Source organism: Mastomys coucha, unplaced genomic scaffold (assembly GCF_008632895.1).
Source record: "Mastomys coucha isolate ucsf_1 unplaced genomic scaffold, UCSF_Mcou_1 pScaffold4, whole genome shotgun sequence".
NCBI classification, from domain to species: domain Eukaryota; kingdom Metazoa; phylum Chordata; class Mammalia; order Rodentia; family Muridae; genus Mastomys; species Mastomys coucha.
In genome coordinates this window covers 41,544,847-41,565,273 of record NW_022196910.1, presented here as the reverse complement: position 1 = coordinate 41,565,273, position 20,427 = coordinate 41,544,847, and the positions used below count along the sequence as shown (strand labels likewise).

At 36.1% G+C, this 20,427-nt stretch overlaps 1 protein-coding gene across 4 annotated transcripts in view; it reads left to right on the top strand.

The window, feature by feature from the left end:
• Trhde (thyrotropin releasing hormone degrading enzyme) overlaps positions 1–20,427 on the top strand; it is a 392,302-nt gene that overhangs the window by 281,006 nt on the left and 90,869 nt on the right. For all 4 annotated transcript variants that reach the window (XM_031350072.1, XM_031350071.1, XM_031350069.1 and 1 more), the window contains exons 8-10: positions 10,683–10,748; positions 12,525–12,712; positions 16,964–17,052. In XM_031350072.1, the coding sequence (XP_031205932.1) occupies positions 10,683–10,748; positions 12,525–12,712; positions 16,964–17,052 (343 nt within the window). The remainder of the gene's footprint in view (positions 1–10,682; positions 10,749–12,524; positions 12,713–16,963; positions 17,053–20,427) is intronic.

The following is a 20,427-nucleotide window of genomic DNA, read 5'->3' as shown; positions in this document are numbered from 1 at the left end:
TACTATCATATCATCAGCAAATAGTGATAATTTGACTTCTTCCTTTCCAATTCCTATCCCTTTGATCTCCTTCTGTTGTCTAATTGCTCTGGCTAGGACTTCAAGTACAATATTGAATAGGTAGGGAGAGAGCCTTGCCTAGTCCCTGATTTTATTGGGATTGGTTCAAGTTTCTCTCCCTTTGGTTTGATGTTGGCTATGGGTTTGCTGTATATTGCTTTTACTATGTTTAAGTATGGGCCTTGAATTCCTGATCTTTCCAAGACTTTAATTCTTAGCCACAAGAAGAAATGCTTATGGTGATAATATACATAAGATCATTTCATTAGTATCTACATTTTTAAACCTTAGTTTTGTAATTTAGTTTCAGTTCCAATAGCCTGAAGCCCTATCCCACTTATGCATTGCAGGATTACCTTAAAAATAACATATGTTAGTAATACTGTGCAGAGACCGAATCTCTGTGAAATCATTTGGAGCCTCCATATTTCTTTTTTACTTTTTAAATAAACCTAAATTCATTTTTCTTTTTTTCAATTTGTCTGAAAATAAGTTACAAATATGCAATCTTTAAGGAACATTGATTGGTCCAGGAGCTATTAAAATAATTAATCCACAGTACTATTGCTTTTTCTTTTAAAACAAGACAATATTATCCTAACGATCTGAGACTAGCAGTATCATTCTTACTGTTATTATGAATTCATATCAGGGAATTAAAATTGTAAAAAAATATATATTTTTATGCTTAGTATAAATTCAAACCCTAAAATTCCCATCAGAGTGTGAGTCATCTTCTTGCTCAGCCAGTGAGAATAAGCCAATAACTTCTAAAATATGTTTGAATAGAGAAAGATTTCTCTTAATTAGTATTTAACTGCTCTTTTCCATAAGGTAACCTATAACAACATGCTTGGCTCCAATTATCAGGGTGGAAATTGCTTATGCAAATCAATGTAAGCAATGAGGTGTGGATAAAAGCAGAAAGGAAATATCATTATTATTGGTCTGTGCTCATAAAATTCTGATAGCCTAAGGGTAATGACAGGCACAAAGGCACCGAGATTATCAGTAGCAACAACACCTTCAATAATGTGTTCCAGTGAAGTGTTATGTGTAAGTATGTGTATTTGACATTTTTATTTGAGACCTGCAAGTTTATGAGTATTTGTTCTCTTGCATGTGAGTTTTCAGACACACTTATGTTAGCAAACATCAGAGCAGAGAGTACATCCAGGTTTACTCCTTCTTAAACAGTTAGGAGGGCACATTCTACTAACTGAGGATGATGGCTGATTTTACTACACTTAATATGGAATTACTGTAGACAGTTCACTCATATGTGTCTATGTTCTACTTGAAATACTGTGAAGGTCTTGGTATTTTTTTTTCTAGACAGAAAGATTAATATTTGGTAATGATTTGTTGTGATCACTCAATATCATATAATGTTGATACCACTTCAAGTTTTTCAGAGTTTGGGTCTGCCATAATCACCATGAAACTTGTCAAACATTTAACTACAAAGCTAAAATGAAAAAGGACATTACAGGATATATGCAGGTATATTTGTAATGCTCAAAAATAAAAATTTCTGTCTCTTATACAAAAACAAGTCCTTTAAAAATAAATGTCAATTGCAACTCATATTTCTGAATAGTAGTGAAATAAGTTGTATTCATCAATTTTGATTAAAAGAAGACAGATCAGTAGGTAATAAAATATGCCAGCAACATTTTTCTCTGATTTCACATTTACAATACTAATGGGTAATTCATATTCACATGATTTCAGTAGAGCTGTGAGAAAAGCAGCATGGTCTACCCCACAGCTGCAGGAGCCTCACGAGACCCTCTCCGTTCTGACTCCAAGGCCTCTTCTTCCCCTGTTTCCTCACCTTTCCCACTCTTTCTTCCCTTTCCATTAGCTTCCTCTCTTGGCTTCCTGCAGACATTTCCTTACCACAGTTAGATAGTAGGATTTCTCTTTTGGGTACATTTTGGCTTCTCTTGGAGGAAGAATTGAAAAATGTATTTACTTAGGGCCCTTTTAGAAAAACAATGTATTTACTTACTATCAATGCTGCTATTAAGGTAAACAAATGTTTTTAATGTGATAGATATTTTTGTATATCACAATCTTTACACATGTCTATTAGGTAGTTTATTATGTATGCTTTCAATTTGGAGAAATTGTTTAGAGAAAATGCATAACTTCTCCCAAAATCTACATGACTACTAAGGATCAGTACAAATTCCCATCTAGATTTTTCGGTGTACAGACAATAGTTTTTCTTGATTGACTGAATTCTATATTCTTCTCAAATGGCTGCCAGTGCCAAGGTTGGTAGGAGAAGTTGACTAGTGAAGGCATACTATGTAAATGCCTGAAAGCACCATACGTCTAGAGAAGACACTATACCTGTTCTTTGAGCATTGGTTATCCTGATTTACAAAACACAGTGCAAGTTTTTACTTATTAGGATATGCTTTATCTATTTTTGTTGACTTGTGGTGGTCAAAGCACTTTTTCAGAGCATTCAGGAAAAAAAAAAAAAAAACATCTCACAAACTTCAGTTTTACCAACAGATTCGTTTTATGTCTTGGTAATATTTCAAGCTAGCAGCAAAAGCAAGAGGTGCGGATGGTTTAGTGCCTGGAAACACCCCTGTGGACTATTATATTTGCACTATTTTGCTGACAGGCATACAACCCCTTCAGGTTGTTCTGCCATGGAGTACATTTGTAGCAGTGGCAACATTGTACCTCATCACACACCTGCTTGTAGGCACTGATGCTGTGATCCATAATTGCTACATAGGAGATATTTGGAAACCAAAGTGCTGCAAGGATGTGTTATTGTCTGTAATTTAAGCAGGCAAACAAACAAAGACCCCTTTCAAAGCCTGGCAGGTTGTTTTGATTTAAAATACTCTGTTTTGCACTATCTTTGACAACCTCTTACGAAAAAATACTAATTTGTACCAGATTTACATTCATTAAACAGGGTGATAGATTTTTAAAATATGTAAAACACCTTTTTGTTCCTGAATAAATAGCTGAATACATATCTAGGCAAGCCACTTCTGAAGGTAAATTTAGGGTAAACACACCTTTAAAAATTCTGTCTCCCAATGGTTTGCAAGTAATTGTACTCCACCATTGTTCCTATATCTCCTCTAGTGGCTTTGTTTTCTCAGTGCCTCATTTTTTTTTTTAACTTCATGTGGATGCTTGAAACATATTACATGGAACATGGCTGATAATGGCTTTGGTTCCTATCATACAAAATGTAGCAGCAGAGAAATCATTAAATCATGATTTATTCCATTCCACCTTGCACTCTTATCTGTTAGAATTAAATTTCAGACACTCCCCTTGTTTTATGAGGCTTTCACCCTCAGTTCTTTGCTATTCATGTAAATTAGCCTCATAATGTCCAAAACAATGTCTCCAAATATTAACCAAAATAGATATCTCGTTCTGCAATATAGTGTTCTTTACTTTCTTTGGTAATTTGTGATGGTTCCCATCTCTGTGTTATGTTTTTCTCAAGTTCAAGGAATTGCATATATGGTCTGAAGTACATGGAACAGGCTCAAATAAGACTCAAATAAGACTGCCCAGCTCTTATGTATCTTTGCTATGATGTGAACATTTGATCTCTTGTTTGTGTTAGCACTTGAAAAGCCACCTTACTCTATGCGCATAAAATACTTAAGGTCATCGCATCCCAGTGCTTCCCAGTTTACAAGGTCCTGCTTGAGATCTTAAGTTAAGATGAATGATTTTTTTTTGTTAGATATTTTTTTTATTTACATTTCAAATGATATTCCCTTTCCCAGTTTCTCCTCAGGGTAAAGCCCCTGTTCCCTTCCCCCTCCCCTGTTCACCAACCCACCCTCTCCTGCTTCCTGGCCCTGGCATTCCCCTATACTGGGGCATAGAACCTTCACAGGACCAAGGGCCTCTCCTCCCATTAATGTCCATCCTCTACTACATATGCAGCTGGAGCCATAAACTCAAAAAGAAGGAAGACCAATGTGTGGATACTTTGATTCTTCTTAGAAGGGGGAAGAAAATACCCATGGAAGGAGTTGCAGAAACAAAGTGTGGAGCAGAGACTGAAGGAAGGACAATCCAGAGACTGCTCCATTTGGGGATCCTTCCCATATTCAATTATCAAATCCAGACACTATTGTGGATGTCAGCAAGTGCTGGCTGACAGGAGCCTGATATAGCTGTCTCCCAAGAAGCTCTAACAGTGCCCAATTAATACAGAAGTAGAGGCTCACAGCCATCCTTTGGACTGAGTACAGGGTCCCCAATGAAGGAGCTAGTGAAATTACCCAAGGAGCTGAAGGGGTTTTCAGCCCCTTAGGAGGAACAACAATATGAACTAACTAGTACCCTCGGAGCTCCCAGAGACTAAACTGTCAACCAAAGAGTACACAAGATGAATGATTTTTTTTTTAAAAAAAATGTTTTTGTTGCCACTTTATGTATACATTCTTTGTGGAACTTCCTGTCTTCCATCACATTGTTTATATCCAGACTATTTTTCTCTCTTTTTGTTTTTTTAAGACCAGGTTTCTCTGTATAACTCTGGCTGTCCTGGACCTCACTCTGTAGACCAGACTGGCCCTGAACTCTTAATCCGCCTGCCTCTGCCTCCCAATTGCCAGGATTAAAGGTGTGCACCATCACTGCCAGCCCCTATCCATCCTGTTTGCCTGCCTCTTGTTTTTCTAAGCATCCCTCATACCCCATCTGTCTGCAACACAGTTACAAAATGAGCTCATTGTGTTTTGCATAAATTGTAAGATATAATTTTTATTTACTACCAAGTATTCACCCAAAATGATGTTTAAAAGTCAGTGTTTGTCAGAGTCATCCATTGATGTGCCAGACATAATTTTGGGTTTTAAACAATACAATAAATTCTGGGAGATTTAATTAGATGTACATCTATTAATCAAGGGTGGTCCATAATGTCATTGAGAAGGACAAAACAGCAAAACTGACTGAAAGGCTGTTTCGAGACTCAGAAACGAAGACAGTTTGCCAAGGTCCGCCCCTAAGAGCAGCTGATTCAGTTCCTGTCATCATTGTTGTCATTCCATGCTTAGTGACAACTTCTCATCTCAGGGGATGATCCCTCGGCTCTTCCTGTGGTTTACATTACCTCTTAGCAAGCAATCACTTGGAGGCCAGGACACATGGTTTACTTTAGCTGCCAGGGGAAGCAAGAGGGAATATTTAGCATTCTGTCCTTTCCATTTCAACACTGAGAGGGAGTTCTTGCCTTCTTCCCACATTCCACATGGAACTGTTGCCCCTACATAAAAATGGAGCTCAAATACCGGGAAGCCAAAAAGTAACAAATGCTCACTAAGATTTTGAGGTATACTTATTCATGATAGAAAGCAACAACATTTTAAATCTTTGCTTTGGCCTCCTTGTCAAGTGTTTAGGAAAAAATAGAGTGCTTCAATTTACCTGACGCTCTGGAGACTGATTTTACTATAGAGGCTGTCACTGAGGTCAAACATGAGGGTCTCCCCTTATTATAGAAATGCACACAAATGTGCATTTTCTATCCAGACCTAGGACCCTGTGCTTTCTTATGAGTACGTTCTGCTTTCTTTTACATCCTCATCCTCATTGGGAGCCTTTTGCTTTAGAATACCATGATTTTCCTGTATAGGGAGCCAAATTATCCAACCTTAACAGGATTTTGCTGAAGCACACAATGTAATGCTGAGAAGTCCCCAGCACTGTCAGTGTGCAATTTGAGGGGAAAACTGGGGAAATTGAGGGGAAAACTTGATGACTTTTAGAAAGAATCCCATGAAGGGATGCTGCCTACCTTCTCTGTAGTAGATCTGTCTGAAGGTGCTGCTTGAGAACTTTGTTGCCATCCAGCCTCAGAACAGGGTGAAGCTGATAAGGCTAAAGGAAAGCCTCAGCTCTGGGAGACTTCGAACAGGAAGGAAGAGGCTTTGCTGCCTTCAAACTCACTGTGCTTGGCAGAGTTCTGCTATTTGTATCTCAACGCAGAGAAAATACCCACAGAGATTTTACTGGGCCATCATCTGTGTTCCCAGGAATAAGCCCCTCCCATGGTTAATTCTCTATCCCATCATGCTAAAGGACTTTTTAAGAGGAGAACAAGTATTCCATAATTATTTTCATGTCTTAGAAGATAAAAGTACTTCCCAAGCTCACCCGCTTCATTTTACCTCTTGTCAGTTTTGTCTAATTGCCTCTCATACATGAAACGTCATGAATCATGTCAAGTGTTAACAGAAGTAGAAAGTTGTCTCAGGTGCAGTAGTTCAATCTTTTGATGGCATGAAATGTAAGTCACATGTTTGACAAGCATTCACTGAAATAATGAGTTAGGTTTTATGTTACTCTCTAAAGAGGACGTCTTGGGTGAGCCTAGTAGACACAAAACTAATAGACACAAGTTAATCACTGCATTATCAGTTTTTAACAGAGAGCTATGCTGCACATAGAGTAATGGATCATAGGCATATATCCAGTAACTTCTGTGTACCATGCTATGCACTGCATTGTTTGTTAAACAGTAGTCGACTGGAACACCCTGTTCCTTGATTCCTTGCAGTTTACATGGATAATGTGAGCAGTCAGACAGTAAACAAGCCATGGTAAGCTGATGTTGAAAATGTTATTATGTAATACAATAAATATGGATCTAAAGAAGATAGTTTAGAATTAAGCAAGGTATTGACTGGGAAGCAAAGAATTCCTGGGGGAAATTTATCAAAAGTTAAACTGGGAGGATAAATGGAATTTAAGTGGGCAACAGAGACAATAATATTTAGAACACCTCATAAGCAAGAGAGTTAGAATAGATTCATTAGTCATATTCAAAAACATCAAAGTGTCTCATGTGAGGTTATAGGACAAGAGAGAAACAGAGTTTGTTGAAGAGGTATATGTTCGAGCTACATGGTGGAGTCTGGGTAATATAATGAATAGTTGTTCATATGAGAATGTGACCGAAAATATTGTGGCTTCCTGATAGAGATTATAGCTGAAAGAGACAGAGCAGGGACAAAAGCACTTGGATTCATTCAAGCAATATTTAGAAGAGTTATCATCAAAGAAGTGAAGTGGAATGGGAGGCTCTTGAGGAGTTGTTTCTACCAGAGAACATCATTTGAATGTGGGGAAAGAGAGGCATCAAGATGACTTTCTTGTTGAGGGGGAGGGAAATTGGGTGAAGAATTTGTGGGGGGTGAGGGGGGATAGGCAATATACCCTTCTGCCTTTTCTGACCTCTGTGGGAAAAGATGTGCTTAATCCTCTAGAGACTTGAGGTCCTCTTAGAGGCAAGGGGGAAGAAGAATGGGATGAGGAACTGTGGGAGGGGGGACCCAGGAGAGAGAGCAATGACTGGAATGTAAATAAATAAAATGATTAAAGTAAAATAAGTTATCACTGTAAAATGCTGGCAAAAAGGAGTTGATGCAGAAGGGCAAAAGGATCAGTATTCAATGTGCCTCTCATTATGTTTGTAGCACATCTTAGATGTTGGATTGGGCAGGCAGTTGAACACATGAGTAGCCTCTTTGTGATTTGGATATGGGCTACATTCTCTGAGGGCCAGTCTTTGATTTGTTAATTGATGATGTAGTGTTAATTGAATGAGATAAAATATGTAGGAACTCATGTTGTTCTATAAACCTGGCAAAAATGTTTCACATGTGTTTTACTCACCATCATTTACCAATGACACTTTTCTTTCTTTTAGCCGATTTTCCTACTTACAGCATGAAATTTTCAAAAATGTTAAAAGAGATAATGCCCATAGAATTTTCAGGGTGTCCTAGGAATTTTTTACTCTTCCAACATTGTATGTATTCTTGTAAAAGTAGGTGTATGTAGTGTGCTCTTATTATATTTATCTTATAAATGAGAAAATGGACAAAGGAGCTTAAACATGATGGCTTATATAGACAGTGAGTGTTCAACCTCTATTGCAGTCTGTTAGATTCCTATACTTCTTCATTAAGTCCCCATGGCATGACACCTCTCTTCATCAGTAGATATATAAAGTTATATGCTTATTGGATATATATTTAGCATCCATATTATGTGACATGTCCCTCTACATAGTCAAGTAGTTCTCTTTGCTTGCTATTTCCAATAACTCTACTTCTAGATTACCTAGTGTGGAGTACCCATAATTCTTTACACTAAAGCATTCAATTTTATATAATGTCAAATGTATTTCTGGTTGACATTCATATACCTGGAGGTTAAAATCAATTTCTATTTTAGATTCAAACGTGTGAGCATCTCCCTATTCATTGCCTCGCAGGTTTTAAGGAAACATAAAATTGTGTTAATTACATATAGATATTTGAACATATCTTGCAAAATGGTAGTTGTAGCATGTCTTCTCTAGGGTCATTCTTAGACATAAGTTCTTCATACAAATAACACCTAGGTTTTTGCAATTATTCTTGGTAAGTTTTGCCCTGCTGACATCTCCTCAGCACCTACCAAGTTGCAAAGTTGCGAAGTTGCTTGATTCATGCTAAGTGCTTTACATATTTAATGAAATGAACGAATGAATTATTAACTATTAGAACAGGATTCACTGCCGTTTGATAAGAAATGATTATGTTAGTGTGAGAAAAAAAATAACAACAACAACCTTTTTCAGGGAAAAACATTTGACATATGTAGACCTCCATTCCCTCTGAGGACTGTGTCTAAAGGGACCCAAGAAAAATGCTGTTGTTATTGACCACTATGTACTTATGCTGTGGTTCCCATTTTACTTTGACAATTGACATTTCAACCCACTTGAAGTGGAAGTTTGTTATGAACTGGAGGATAACCATGAACTCCGTTTGATGATTAGTAGAACAGGATCAAATTATGGCATAAGTAGTAGGGATGTCAATGGCCTATGTGAAGACAAATCAATTTATTGGACTGCATATAACTCTTTGTTCATTCTTTTTAGTGTTTTGGAAGCATGATCCATGAGGAGAATGTTCAGTTATACCCTACAAAATGGGTTTCTTTCTTAGTTTTTGTTTTTGAGAATTTCATCCAGGAGATAATTGTATTTATAACATTTCCACTGTTCTCTTCAAGCTCTTTCTTACTCCCTCTTGGATTCATTACTTATTCCTGAATGATGATGATGATGGTGATATACCTTGATCTAGATATTCTTGAGAGTCCATTTGGTGTTGCTTATATATACATGAATTTAACACTACCACCTTGCACCAGAGGACTTACCAGTTGGGCTTGTTCCTACATAAAATTGACTTTCCTTCTGTTAGTAGGCTATTTTTTCCAAGCAGTGGTGTAGCTAATACAGCATTCTTACCAAGTCCATTCATTTGAATGCTGAAAGAAAGAAAAAAAAATGAAAGTGAAAGCTGAAGTAATGTATTTAAAACCCATGGCCCTGCCACATCCCTTTTCAAAATATTTCTTGGCTTTATGTTGAACAAACTTCCTGAATCTTGGTGAAAGCTGAATAGGGATTCATGTTCATCATGAGAAGTTGTATGTATGTTCTATTTTCAGTAAAGTTATTCATAACACCTGAGGATGAAGCTGAATGTGAGGTTGCTAAGTAGAGGTTGGACGTCACCTCCCCGGGCATATGATTAAGTGGGAACTGTCATTTGCTCTGTTGTGAATTGCCAACAAGAGCTGAGTCTGTCGCAGGTCCTGCAGTCTGTATTTAAAATTTACTTCCCTCATGTTAATTATCCTCAAAGCACCCCATTCCACATAAAGTATTGAAAAGTCAGCAACTCTTTTCAGTTCAAGAACTTTGATTTTTTTTGAAAGAAATTGTGTCATCTTACCTACATGATGTTAAGGAAATAGAATTTTTAGTGGAAGGATTTCTTCTTCTTTTTTTTAATATGTCAGTTTTTCTGTTCATTTTTTCTCTTTGAAATCAGGAAAAAAACTATCACTAATTATCTTGATAGCTGTCACCTTGATAATGAGACAGACCACACTTCTCAGAATGGAGTTAGGTGTGAATCAAAGTGTGTAGGTTTAACCACTAATGGAACATAATGAGAAGTGGGAAATCCAAATCCTGAAACTGTGAAACAAACTTAGGAGTGCTTCCTTATTGACGGTAACATGTGCTTCATACTACAGGAATAAGTATATATTTTGCAATCATCAGCCTTTCCTTTGTATAGAGCAAGCAGAGAGAGACTGGAGAGCTGGCTGCTCAGCTCACCCTCAGCACACACCAATGAAACAAGAGATTGTTTCTCTTTTCATGAAAGCATATGCTTCCCTTTCAAAAACTGAAAAGGGTGATGAGAATGTTTGTCCTACATATTTCATAACAGAGGTCAGTTTCTCAAAATAAGCTGATGGTGACCACCTCATATAGAGTATATTCCGACCTTGATATGGGTACAGTTGTGAAAATACTTGTTAAGGAATTAGTATTGTTGGGTGAACTGGGAAATAAGTTATCATAAAACCTCTTGAGAATATTTTTAAATGAGATTCTAAATCTTTTTGCATGTCTTCCTCTTTGCCTAAATGCAATTCCACACATGGAAATGGTTAATTGAATTGAGAAATAAATGTGTTTACTGGTAATTGCTTAACCTTTGAATGGTAATTACAATTTTATATTCTTATAGGATTATTTAACCATTCACAAGTATGGCAATGCAGCCAGAAATGATCTCTGGAATACATTAACAGAGGTAAAGTAGAGGAAGCTGAAATATCAAAGTATATTCTTGAACAATTGAATTTTGTTTCTAAAACATTAACTTTGACAGTTTGTATTTACTTTGTATAATTCTTCACATTACTTTGATGTTCTTTATGTGCTTTGTAAAGAAGATAATATTTAACATTACTTGAATCACAAATGTTGGTTAAAAATTCCTTGTCTACTTTTGAGATTGACATTGTTTTTAATTAATTGATAATGTTATAAATGTCTATAATCTATTTAAGTCATCAAACATACCTCAACCCTCTCTCTCCAAATGGCTCCCCTGTTCTTCCTATCATGATCCTGTGTTCCTTTTTAAAAATCTCACTGCTGCCAGTGTGTGACTTGGTGTAGGACCATGTGTATGAAGTAAAGAAGAAAGGGAAGCCCTTCGGGGGCCACAGGCTTGCAGAAAATACACTCTCCTCCCCTTGGTCAATAATTGCCACTAGCTCCTCTCCTTAGAGTGAGGGGGTGAGATTCCTTTACGCAGTCCATGTTGAGAATTTTTTTAAAAGACTTAACCTGTTTATTCAATATATATTCTTATTTTTATGCAATAATATAGTTTGTACCAAGATTGTTTGGTCATTGCTTGCTTACATTAGCAATGAGCAATAGGTTATGTGATTGGAACTTACAGTGAAGATCCAAAATTCTAGTTTGCAATAGCTAGAGAGGTGTAAGCAAAATTTTCCTTTAAGAAAAATACACTGGGGGAATTATCAAGAACCTTGGCTAGATTTATTTATACAGAATGCTGATTAGTAATATTGCTCACATTATCGAGTGTTGTGTTGATACAGTACTAGGTGTCACAGCATTTTTTCATTCAACATTTTTTTTAGCTTATCACTGTAAGCTTTCTTCTTTTATTAGATATTTTCTTTATTTATATTTCAAATGATATCTCCTTTCCTAGTTTCCCCTCTGGAAAAAAAAAACCCTGTTCTCTTCTTCCTCCCCCCTCCTCCTGCCCACCAACCCATCCTCTCCTGCTTCCTGACCCTGGTATTCCCCTACACTGAGGCATAGAACCTTCACAGGACCAAGGGCCTCTCCTCCCATTGATGACCGACTAGGCCATCCTCTGCTACATATGCAGCTGGAGCCATGAGTCCCACCATGTGTACTCTTTGGTTGGTGATTTAGTCCCTGGGAGCTCTGAGGGTACTAGTTAGTTCATATTGTTGCTCGTCCTAAGGGGCTACAAACTGTTAAGCTGGTCCTTTCTCTAGCTCTTTCATTGGGGACCCTGGGCTCAGTCCAATGGATGGCTGCGAGCCTCTACTTTTGTATTAGTCAGGTACTGTCAGGGCCACTCAGGAGAAAGCTATTTGAGATTTTAACTAGTATGATATTGTACAGATCTTATGCATGAAGCATGACAACACTTTTAAATGCTTTCTTAATATGGTATAATGGACTCATATTAAAATATTGAAGCTTTAGAAAAATTTTACTACATGAAACTAGACCTATCAGGAATGCAAAATGATGCTAAAATACTTGCTTTAACAATAACTTACATTTTATTTTCTGCTATGTAAATTTTTAATTTTTGTAAACCTTAGCTGTATTTATGGAACATAACAATATAAGACTCTCAAGGCAAAAATTAATCTTTCTAGTACATGTTAGCTTTGCTGATTTTAAACCATTTCGTATGGAAGTAATGGTAAAAATGAGAATAGATTAATGCTAACTTTGATTTCAAGAAGTGTTAATAGATTAATTTATACAATTTTTGGTTGCAAAGGCTTTAAAAAGGAATGGAAAATATGTGAACATTCAAGAAGTAATGGATCAGTGGACACTCCAGATGGGATATCCTGTTATCACCATCCTGGGAAACATGACGGCAGAAAACAGAATACTTATCACCCAACAGCATTTCATTTATGACATCGGTGCAAAAACCAAAGCACTTCAACTTCAAAATAGCAGGTACCACACACACACAGACTGTGATTTCTAAATGTCACTTTACATTTTAATATTTTAAATTGTCGAGGGATTTTTTGCATTTAAAAGTTTTGAGAAAGTTCAAGTCAAACATTGTTTTAATCCCTTTACTTGCTGTTTCACTGTGATTCTTCTTTTGTTGCTATTTCTTCAAGATTTTAAAAACTGTTTAATTCACTAATTCAATCACTTATTTAGTGGGTGTGATGCTTTGCCTGTTTGTCTGTCTGTGCACCCTGTGAACACCTGGTGTCCAGGGAAGCCGGAAGGTCGTCAGATTCCCTAGACCTGGAGTTACAGATGGTTGGGAGATTCCATTTGGGTGCTGGAATTCAAGCCTGGGTATTTGGAAGAGCAGCTCATGCTATTAACCACAGAATCTTCTCTCTATCCCTTCTTCAAGATGTTAACTTTCAGTGTAACAACATTTATTTCAGAAGGCAGAACTTTGAATTCACATGGTGACTTTCAAGGGATAAGATTTGTGTCTTCCCTTCTCTATGAATAGTTCTAGAATTAATTTCAATAGTTAAAACGTGTTGCCATGAATTAAGTGGAATTGAACAAAATGTGCCTTACAAGACAAATGAGAACTGAAACTAACAATCCAGAAAAACTCATTAAACCAAAGTTCTGTACTTAATAATGTATCAGTTAAAGGAACATACTGCAGACCCTAAAATACTCCAAGCTTTAGTGAGGCCATGTAGGATCAACATATGTTCTTTTCCTCTCAATTAGTGTTTGAGCTCACTGGCTAGATATAAAATATACAGAATTGTTTCCTGTTTGGTGGATTTTTTTTTTCAAAGTTGGATCTTACTGTGTAGCCCAGCTGGTCCCAGGCTCACTATGCATTCCTGGCTAGCATAGAACTTACAGAGACCCCTTTGTCCTAGCAATCATATCTGTCTAGATTTATGAGTTATTATTTTAACTTTCCTTTGAAACCCTTATAGGTTTTATTCCATGTTTTCTCTATGAGTCCTTATTTTAAAGGATGATCTGAAGAGAGATAAGAGCTTTATTAACCATTTTCCTTTCTTATATGAAGCTCTAGTGAGAGTGGGCTACAGGGTGGTAGGGGTGGGGAAGGACACAGAGAGGGGCAGGGTGAAAATAAATAAACAAAATTAGAGTTTTTGGTTGGATTACTCTGTTCTCTCTTGTTACTTTGCAAAATATGGCATCTGACTTTATCACTCAAAGATATCCATGAGACCTGGAACACACATTTTGCTGTGTCACCTAAGAGGTCTTAAAATCATTTCCAGGTTAGCTTGGTCCAGGCATGGATGTACAGAGCCATGGTTGAGAAATTCTTTGTCACTTTCTAAAGGCTATATAGAGATTTTGACTTAGGAAAGCAAGGTCATTATTTTGATTCCTTGTGTGTGTGTGTGTGTGTGTGTGTGTGTGTGTGCATGTGTGTATGCTTGTGTGTGGCAAACTGTACATATAGAGGTTCAAGGACTACCTCAGGTGCCAGTCATTGCTTTTTATATTGTCTGAGGCAGGATCTCTTGTTCATCATGTATGTTGGGCTGTATGGTTTGGATTCTGTAGTCTTGGCTTTGTTTCCCATGTCTACATAGGACATTACAAGTGTGTACTACAATTTTATGTGAGCTCTGGGCTTAAACCTAGGTTTTCTTGATCAGTAAACCTGTTACCTGGTGAGATTTTTCTCCAGCAATAAAACAGGGGCTTAAGTTCCTTACTCTAGATATACACTGACGTTGCCATCCAACTCTCTGAATTCTTGCAATACACATCACCCAGCTGCACTCTCGCTGTGGTCAGAGAGAGTGGCAGTGTTTCTGCTGTACTCTTTCTGGTACATGCAGCACCACATGCAACCATTTACTGCCTCCCTCTCTAGGACCAGGATCAACATTAACAGGCATAAACCTTGACTTTGCTAGGAAGTACTTTGTTGTTGCAGAGGTAGAGGTAGAGTAGTCCAGGTCTCTGCATACTGCTACCTTTACAAAGTGTCACTGATGTAGAGAAACAGAGGAAACATAAAGTATGACAGGATAAATTTTGAACAAAAAATAATTTTTGACCTATAACATGCATTATTATACTATCTTTAGCCTGATCTTTTAAAAGAAAAGGTAACATCTGATCTGTGTAAACATACAGAAGACCAGAGAGCTTTATATTTGCTGGAAGCACGTGGAGCTCATAAACCCTGAGCACTTGCCACGAAACATATGAAGGGGACTTTGAACATATATTCAAAGCATCACTTAGTCCCAGGAATGATTTTCTACTTAAAAAAATAATAAAATCCATACTTCAAGTAAACTGTCTCAATTTTATATTATTGATCATTTAATTCCTTGTGACATTCTGGTAAAAGATTCAATACCAATTCTATTTTGTATTTGAATAGAGCCTTCTTAACTCTTTACTGCACAATGTATTTCATTGATGTACTAGAACTTGCTCATCTATGCCAAAATTCCTAGTTAGTTGCGAATCTTTTCCAAGCTGAGTTAATTCTTTGTTTTCTGTTTTCTGCCTGGAGATATTAGAATATGATTACAACATACTCAAAGGATTTTAATGAAGCTAGTAATTATATTTTTCATACATAGTCTTTGTAGTACAGCATAGAAAGATCCTTATATAACTAAAGATTTCATAAAGTTGGCTGATGTGTGACTTAGCATGACATTTGTTCCAGAATCTTGTTACTTAGACAGTTGGACATTTTTTGTGGCATTTTTAATCACTACTTTGCACTGTTGCATAATGTCCCTGCATATGCCAAGTTGCTTCTTAAAACTCTGATCTGCACAGAATCATATGCACCAACCCAGCCAGGTTTCTCTTCACTTCTGAGTTGACGCCAGAACTTTATATTGAACTTTCCTTAATATTGATACTACTTTTATAAAGAATTCTCTCCTCCCAACAATATATGTACTCATATATTCACATATATTCACATATATTCTGTCTTTTTCTAATAATTAGAATTAAAAGTTTATTCACTGTAAAATGAAAACCATTGAGGAAGACAGGCAGGCCAAGGGGTCTGGACATGCTCATTACACAGTCTATTAGACCAGGTGCTCTCTCCTACAACTGTTCAATACACCTTTCACTCACCCACTTCTTGAATGTGCACAATATGTCTTGTTATATTTCTTTCTTATGATGTTGAAAAATATAATTACTAGCTTCATTGAAATCCTTTGAGTATGTTGTAACCATATTCTAATATCTCCAAGCAGAAAACAGAAAACAAAGAATTAACTCAGCTTGGAAAAGATTCGCAACTAACTAGTAATTGTTAGCTACTACTTTTGCTAAAGGCACAATGTCAGCTTAAAATAGCTTCTTCATAATTCAAGAAGGAAACAAATTGCAGTTGATAGAGTGATGATAAAATTATTTCATGTATGTTTTGGCTACTTATTTATGATTAGGTTGATATCACCTCATCTATGAGTCTAGACCTCTATTGTTTACCCTGTGAAAAAAAGAAATGAAATAAAATGTTTCTTTTTAATAGGTGAGATTCATGGTTGACCCTCTTGTTGGTGGCTCTTTGACATATAAACTTCATTTTCATTCAGAAAATTCATTTTGGAAACCAGAACATGCTGTGTGTCCTACATTATTCTTAATATAGCTCTGAATTTTTGTGAAAATTGATCATTTTTATTCTTTATTCTTTCCTGAGTAATTTTGTTTAGTTAGAATCAGGCATCATATCTCTGTAAAATATGTGGATCATGCCTGTCTGATATGTTAGGCAATAAATAAAGACAGCATTAATATGTAAATGTAGGAAACTACTGAATTGTCTATTAGTCTAATCCAGAAAAAAATTAGAAAAGACCTATTTTTAGACTTTAATCAATAAACAACTTGGCTTGAATTTATAGATTTTAGTTGTATTTATTTCTACAATACAAATCGATTTTTGCAAGGTATGTTGTTTTGTAGAAGTTCTTTTACATTGAAGTTAAGACTTATAGACACCAAGTCTCCTCAGTGGCATTGGGAAGGTAAGCTTACATTCTGTATATGTTGTTTAGGTCTGAGATTTATTTGCTAATTGATTTCAGTGATTTATTGATGGATTGATTATATTTTTCACAAAAAAGAGCAATAAAAACTGCACAGGAGGTATATAGGCAATGCTTGCTTGCTTTTGTTTTAGCACAGCTGATATGCCTGTTTTTATTCTTAAAGCTTTCTTTTATTTTCCAGTTACCTGTGGCAGATTCCATTAACCATTGTGGTAGGAAATAGAAGCCATGTGTCTTCAGAAGCAATTATTTGGGTGTCTAACAAATCAGGTAAAATATAAACTCTCTCCCAGGGGACTGTTCACATCCAGATAATTGTTTAGAATCTTTACTGTGTTTTCAGCTGCTACAAAATGTGAATAAAGACAAATTAAAAATAGAAAATGGTAACTGTACTCACTTCTGTGAAATTAGGCACAATATGGTTTCTAAATAGCTTAATTCTAAACTGATATATAAATATTAAATTTGTTTCTTTCAAAGAAAAAAGGTAGTTATAGTATTAATCTTCTCAGAACTATAGAAATGTATAATCTAAAATGTAATTGAAATATAATTGCAAGTAGTTGTAGAGTATGAAGTTTGCTGAAACAGAGACCTCATTTTTAAGTTCACTTTCTGGCTACTTTTTATCTATCAGATTGTCTCTATAAAGGGTGAAAAATCAAGATTTCCCTTGGTATTAGGTAATTGTAGGGCCGGTTGTAGGGACTTAGGAAAGTCATTAAGCACCCTCCTAGTTAGAATCAGGCATCATGAAGCAGAAAGAAATATGATTCCATTCTCTTTCTAAATATCTTTAAGTCAGATAGGGAGCTATTTCAATTCATTGTCAAAAAGAAAGCTTTTTTTTTTTTTTAACCAAATCTAAATCCTTCATGCTACATTTCATTTAGATTTAGATGGTCAAGTGTTATCATATTTTGATTTTCTTACTGCTTTCTCACTGGATAGTGATTTATATTATTTTGTTATTCTCTAGGAAGCATTTTAAAATCACAAACTTTTTAATTTTCAGTAAAATCAAGTATAAAGAAGCATTGACTTTCTTATATATATTTATCTTGTGAGAGGTATATATATATTCTATTCATATATTATATATATAAAGGATGAATCAAAATGCTTGTTAAAATTTTGGTGGTTTTCATTTTAAATAAAATGCTTAAATTTTCTTCATTCTTTCTCTTGCAGTTGGCATTTATACTATGATCTGAGTCCATACTTTTATCTTTATAAATCTTTTTTTCCACTCAGAATTGTTTTATCTATCTATATATTTTGTTACAAAGTGATGATCAAGAATGCAATGTTGCCATTGTATTGTTACTTCTGTTAACATTATATGGCAGAGTAATCATCAGATACAAAATGGAGTGTCCTTGGAAGGTGGTATGGGAATGGCGAAGCCAGAAAAATGTAGACATTTTTTACAATTAAGACACTTCAATTTAAGTTATGGTCAGATGTAGGGATAGCCTGATTCCTACTGAACATGTTTCATAGGCCTGTCTCCTGAAGTTCTAGTCATAAAATTCTCTTAATCACATGAGTATGGAAAATACTGCCATGGCTTTCCTTGTCTTACCAATGGATATGCCTGGGGATTATTTTTAAATATCTACACATTGTTTTTATTAAAATTAACCTTTTCACTTAGGCCAAGTGTTAACCTAACATTGCCTATGTTGATCTCTATAATCATTATATACAGATATATAGTTGGTGAGTACAAAGTTCTAGGAGAGTCCTGCAATAGCAGACTGTGATAGGTATAGGACACTTCCCCCACCCCAATGCTATATCTACCCCATCTATATAGGGTAGTTAGTGTACCATTTCCCACTAACCCATAGCATGTTCTGTTTGATGTATGCATGGTCAATACAAGATGCCAAGGATTGCAGGAGAGGTCATCTGAAGTAAGTGTGTCTTGAAAATCTGTAGTAGAAAATATTAAAAATCCTGGCCCAAGGCTTCTTCCCTACATTAGACCATTTATGTTCCCAGATGAAAGATATACACAACCTTTATATCTTTTAATATGCCTTATGCAGCACAATTTCATGCTGTTGGAATTTATTTCTATTATCTATTGATAAACCTGAGTTATTACAGTGTTTCATCTGGGCTGGTCTTAGTTCCATGTCAGCTTTCCTTCACCCTCTTGCACCTTCTTCTTCCATTGCTACTTCTGTCTCCTCCTTGCGTCCATGTGGTCCTCCCTCTCTAGGCCCATGAAACTTCAACTCCTCTTCTGCCTGTTCTGCCCAACTATTAGCTGCTGGCATTTTTATTTACCAATCACAATTAATTGGGGGTAGGGTTGCTCAGTGTCTTACATGTGGAATCTCTCATTTTTAAGTTAACCAATCTTGGGGGCCCCAAATGAGCATTAGAATATAAGCAGCCTTAGGCCAATCCACTACAAAAATCTTATAAATAAGGAAACATAGAAGAAAGAAGAAGGAAAGATTACTGTGTTGCACTACCTGTTCATTTCCATTTTGAATGTTGCCCACTTTGTTTTGAAGTCTTTCATTCTGATGACTATCAATAAAATAAAGAGAGTTCAGTGGGGAAAGACTGACTTCTGTACCCTTTCTTCCATATTGTTTTCTCTAAGTTGAAAATATAATCAAGTAATAACAAATACAATTACTTAAAAATGTAAAAAGTAATGTCTTATTCTATCACCACAAGTTAAAATAAATTACATGTTTAATTATGATACCCAGTCATTGTTTTGCAGTTGCATTATTGGTGATGTGCATTTAATTTTTGCAATATTAAGGTATGTCACTAGTATGTAATGCCCATAAATTTCATTTAGTTTTTCACATGTTATTGACAATTCATTTTAAGAACACATTGGATGGATAATTAAATCACAGATAAATGCAGATTATTATAGCCAAAATAGTATGTATACCCGTTTTTATATTTTTAAAACCAGGTTAAAGTATTTTTTATTCTTACTATGAAAATACAAATAGTCCAAACATTTATGAGCATAATGACTTGCATGTTAATTTAAAAATATCATAATGTATGGCTTTCCTCCAAAGTGATTTACTTATGACCCACAAACACTGAAAATGAGTACTATCTCTTATTCACATTTTACAAATATGGAGATAAAGTCTTACTTGCCCAATGTGCCAATTGCCTAAGTGAAAGGCTGCTGTTTTGAACTTTGCTTTCTTTTCTTCAACTCTTGGACACACACACACACACACACACACACACACGCACATGCACACACTCATATATATATATATAACTGGTTAGTTTAGTGCTCTGTTAGTTGATCAACACTGTTGGGGGTAGTTTTAATACTACCACCTTTGCCTGGGACTAGCTGCTCTACTAACCCTTCCTGGCTTCCCTTTTTTCTACCCACCTTTGATACAAGTGGTGATTGCACTACCAGCTCCCATCTGAACCAGCAGACAAAAGACACACACACACACACAGAGAGAGAAAGAGAGAGAGAGAGAGAGAGAGAGAGAGAGAGAGAGAGAGACAGAGACAGAGACAGAAAGAGACAGAGAGAGACAGGGAGACAGAGAGACAGAGATACAGGCAGACAGACAGACAGACAGACAGACAGAGAAAGAGACAGAGACAGAGAGACAGAGAGAG